This window comes from Notothenia coriiceps, unplaced genomic scaffold (assembly GCF_000735185.1).
Source record: "Notothenia coriiceps isolate Sejong01 unplaced genomic scaffold, NC01 NC01_scaffold00010479, whole genome shotgun sequence".
Taxonomy (NCBI): Eukaryota; Metazoa; Chordata; class Actinopteri; order Perciformes; family Nototheniidae; genus Notothenia; species Notothenia coriiceps.
The window spans coordinates 2,664-7,610 of record NW_011343180.1 but is presented as its reverse complement, the minus strand read 5'-3'; the positions used below and the strand labels follow the sequence as shown (position 1 = coordinate 7,610).

General features: G+C 38.0%; 1 protein-coding gene across 1 annotated transcript; it reads left to right on the top strand.

Annotated features, from left to right (window-relative positions):
• Positions 1–609: 609 nt before the first annotated feature.
• On the top strand, positions 610–2,026 carry LOC104946007 (cleavage and polyadenylation specificity factor subunit 1-like; the record flags this gene model as incomplete). The annotated part of the gene is made up of 3 exons (XM_010771745.1): positions 610–788; positions 915–1,057; positions 1,831–2,026. Coding segments are annotated over 3 exons (518 nt in total), but the record flags the coding sequence as incomplete, so codon positions are not given.
• Positions 2,027–4,947: the final 2,921 nt, after the last annotated feature.

Sequence of the window (4,947 nt, the reverse complement as noted above, 5' to 3'; positions counted from 1 at the left end):
CATTTTAGCCAAGTCTGAAGGTCTCTATAAAAAAAAGTGTATAATTTGGTGTTGGGGTCTGGGGAGACTGAGCAGAATTGTTTTGGGTGACTCAGGGTCAAATTTGGTCCAATCAAGATTCATCTTTGACTTTAGACAACCCACCCCCGCCCCCTTCATCCACTGTAACAATAATTGTTCGCAACATGCACCTGGTCTCCCCTCCTTCTGCTGACCCCCCCCCCCCCAGGGGAACTCAACCTTTCTCAAAGAATATGTACACTAACACTTGAACCTGAACACACACATGCATGTGTGCAATGTGTGGTGTAATGTTTTTTGGGTCATAACATTACATTACAACAGGATTGTACGTTTATGAATGCATAATAAGTTAGTTCTGATGTAGTTAAAACAATATTGGATGATAGTCTTTTTTTTTGTGTGTTTTGGACTGAGATAAATCATGGGTCAAAATTGACGCGCGAACACCATGAACGGTAACAGCTTTCGAACACAACACAAGGGTTAAACCACTTTTCAATTCCCAGATTTAGGATATTTAAACTCTGCTTTAAGACATTTTTTCAACCTGTTTCACGGACCTGCTCTCTCTGTATCTTCCCTCAGTGACACAGCTCCACTTCATCCCCGTGGATTTGGGATCCCCCATAGTGCATTGCTCCGTGGCGGACCCTTACGTCGTCATCATGACCGCAGAGGGAGTCGTCACCATGTTTGCTCTCAAGACCGACTCCTACATGGGGAAAACTCACAGGCTGTCGCTGCAGAAACCACAGATCCCCACCGTGAGTCAACCCTCCTCCTCAGCAGACCTTTAAATATGCATTTCATATTAAAAATATACAAAATAATAATACATCTGGAGTCTACATTTAACTTTAACATGTTTAAAACCACGTCTAATTGAACAGCAATCCCGCGTGGTCACGCTGTGTGCGTACCGAGACGTCAGTGGCATGTTCACCACGGAAAATAGAGCGAACTCCTCCGTCCAAAAAGAGGACGCCGTCACTGGGAATCAGTCCGAGGAAGAGACCGTCATCCATGACCTCAGGTAAGAGCATCACCTCATCATTCTCAAAATGCTGACTTTTTCTCAAAATGCTGACTTTTTCTCAAAATGTTGACTTTTTCTCAGAATCTTAAAATTCTGACTTGTTCTCAAATTCTCAATATTCTGACATTTTCTCAAAATTCTGACATTTTCTCAAAATCTCAAAATTCTGACATTTTCTCAAAATTCTGACTTTTTCTCAAAATTCTGACTTTCTCAAAATTCTGACTTGTTCTCAAATTCTCAATATTCTGACATTTTCTCAAAATTCTGACTTTCTCAAAATTCTGACTTTTTCTCAAAATCTAAAAATTCTGACTTTTTCTCAAAATCTCAAAATCCTGACGTTTTCTCGAAATTCTGACGTTTTCTCAAAGTTCTGACTTTTTCTCAAAACATTTTGACTTTTTCTCAAAATCTCAAAATTCTGACGTTTTCTCAAAGTTCTGACTTTTTCTCAAAACATTTTGACATGTTCTCAAATTCTCAATATTCTGACATTTTCTCAAAATTCTGACTTTTTCTCAAAATTCGGACTTTGTAACCAAATGTCTCTCAGAGGGGCGTGGGGAGTGGCTCCTTATTTTCATCTAAAGTAACAGACAGAGAATCAGCACTTTGGAAACAGGGCTGAAACAGAGGGGATAATGGGTAATGCTGCAATGTTTGGTATTTCAGCCAATCAGAGACAGGCTCTGTATATATCTGACACCTGTGATATATTGATTAAGAGCAGTATAACAGGGGACCTTTAAATGTGTGTGTGTGTACAGTAGCAACTTAGTGGATGACGAGGAGGAGATGCTGTACGGAGACTCAAACGCCAGCGCTGCGCATGGAAGAGATGAAATGGGACGCAGCTACGGGATTCACGGGATTTATGGAAGCGACGGGCAAGGAAAATCAGAACCGAGCCACTGGTGCTTCATCTGCAGGGAGAATGGAGTGATGGAGGTACGAGGAATATGATGCATATTAAGAATATATGTGACCTGCTTTATCAAAATCAAATGGATGCAGAGAGACTTATTTTGAGATAAATGTGGATTTATGTTTTGTGGGACTTTGGTTGATTTTAAACAAACGGGTAAACAAACCTTGGCTTTTTTTTTTTTTATATGAATCTGTTAACGCCATATTCAGATGTTATTTAAACATTTTTAAGCTTGTAAAGACAGAATGACAAGATCCTAATTAGCCGCTCAGCCACCTTTCGATACGTCTCACTGAAATGATAAATGACAGGCTAATAGAAACACGATATGTTGTTTTAATCTGATCACAAATAAAAACAAAGAATATCAAAATAGTATCGCTGAATACAGATAACAAATACAGTGCTGCTAACGCTTGTAAAGGTATGACGACGAGCGGCAAATGGAGAAACTTAGAGGTGGAGGCGATACAACGGGTGCTGTGTGTTTGTGTTTTTTGGAAAATACATACAAAACGAGACTTTTCCTAATCCCAGTAATACAAAGATTATCCTTGTCCTCCTTATGCCAGGGGTTCCCAAACTTTTCAGCCCGCGACCCCCAAAATAACTTTGCCAGATAGTAACCCAAATAACAGTGTTTCCCATACATCGACATACAAACCCCACAGACCCCCAACTCCGGTGTGTCTCACTCTTTAAGGCGAGACACGGCAAAAACATTGTTTTTCATGTACTGGTCAATTTGGAGATTTTGTGCTATTTTGATTCTATAACATGTTTTCTTTCTGGCTTTTGGAAAGAAAACGTACAAAATACACATTTAAGTGTTTATTTTACGATAGTTTGTCTATTTGTGTCTGTGGATTTCTCCTAAATTCACCAAAAGTTAGCTTTCTAACGTAACATGAAGTACCGCGACCGCTGTTTGCACCATGTCATCAGAGGTATCGTTGGAAAGCTCCGTCTCTCCTGCACAATCTCATCGGATCCAAATATGGTCATTTCCTTTGTATCAGCAACCAATCGTGAAAGTACAAAGGGGTCTTAAACCAAAAAAATAAATCTCATTGGCTGTTGTCAATTTCTGACAACGTGATTCGTTCAGATGCGTCACGTGGTGTGCTAAAACACTTCCTGGTTTAACTTTCGCTGGAAAATTAAATCTCAAAATGGCAAAAGAACTCCTCTTCTGAGTGAGAAATGTCCACTTCAGTAGCACTTACATACACCAAACCTTCCAGTTATATTCTTATCAATATTCTGAAGTTTTTTACAGAAGGGTTTGTTCATATATCATTCATAGCCTGAATTATATAACATTTTATACCTAAAAACATGGCGAAAATTGATATTTTAGGGCTGTTGACAGTATTTTCTGATTTATAGAGTGATAAAAAGAGATATCGAAAATCCCTTCTGTAAAAACTTTAGATTCTAATATGACTATAAAATGAAACAAGAATTTTGAACAAAAAAACAATTGTCTTAGTGTAAGTAATTAACTGGAGAAATGTATAGCTGATATCTTTAAGTTAAAAAAAAAAATACCATATTCACCTGTAGTGTCTCACCTTAAAGTACCAAAAGTAAAAGTAGTCATAGTGCAGATTGGTCCATTTCAGAATAATATATATGATATGTTTTATAATGATTGATCATGAAAGTGTTCTCAAAGGTGGTAAAGGTGCAGAAAGTGTGAATGACTTTGTATACTGCAGGGTAGCTTCTGAATTTACTCCAGGTGGAACTAAAGTCTGATTTAACACTTGATTAGATTTCACATCATTCATCCAGATCTTTAAAGTAACTGAAGGTATTAAATAAATGTAGTGGAGTAAAAGTGCACGATTTACCTCTGAATTGTAGCGGAGTAGAAGTACAAAGTAGCATAAAATGGAAATACTCAAGTAGAAGTGTCTTAAAATTGTACTTAAGAACAGTACTTGAGTAAATGTACTTAGTTAATTCCCTCCTCTGCTAAAAGCCTCTTTTGTGTGAACAATTTGATTCAGGCAAAATATAGTGAATATATATATAGAAATTTTCAAAACTAATAAACCCTAAGGTAAAAAGTATCATTGTCGTGTCAATATATAAATGATAAATTAATATATATATATAGTTTGTAATTTGTAATAGTCTGTAGCTACCACTCGGACTAATTCGCCTCAGTCACTTAAAAATAAAAACTTAAATTATAATATATTGACATATACCATCCAACAACAAATGAACTTTCATGGGCATTTCTGAAAGCTTCTGTTTCTAAGAGAATATCACAAGAGTGGGCCTCTCTTGGTCATGGTTAAATACAGGAGGAAATGAGATGGCACAGGCCTGATCACAGAGGACGTACTTAGTAAGAGTTTGAAGGATGGGGGGATGCCCTGAATTCCCTGAGTACAAGTCAAGACACACTGTTCTTCACATTTTAATAATAAATGTTTGAAAAGAGCTTTGTACGAAAGCTGTTTCCATGGTGAGTTCCCTGAAGCTAGAACATTACAAGATGAATTCAAAACACTGTGTATGTGACCTCTTCCCAGCATTGATGAATGAAAGTAAAAACAAAGTACTGTGGGCTGACTGGACTCCATAGAGCCTCCCCATCCCAAGGTTAGCATTAGCCATTGTTAATCCCAATGAATAATAAATAGTTACACCTGCTCCTTCCTGTGATGCCAAATCATAATGTTTGCCGTCAAAATGGCCGATAGTTGAAAAGTTACACACACACACACACACACACACACACACACACACACACACACACACACACACACACACACACACACACACACACTCGTACCCTCACATATACCCCCTCTGTGGAGGGATTAACAGATTTGACCCGACAGTGCTCACATTCTGAACAACAGCCATAATCTGCCACATTTATTATATTACATTTTCAGCCGTAAATCAGGTCAACTCATATAATCCCCCCCCCCCC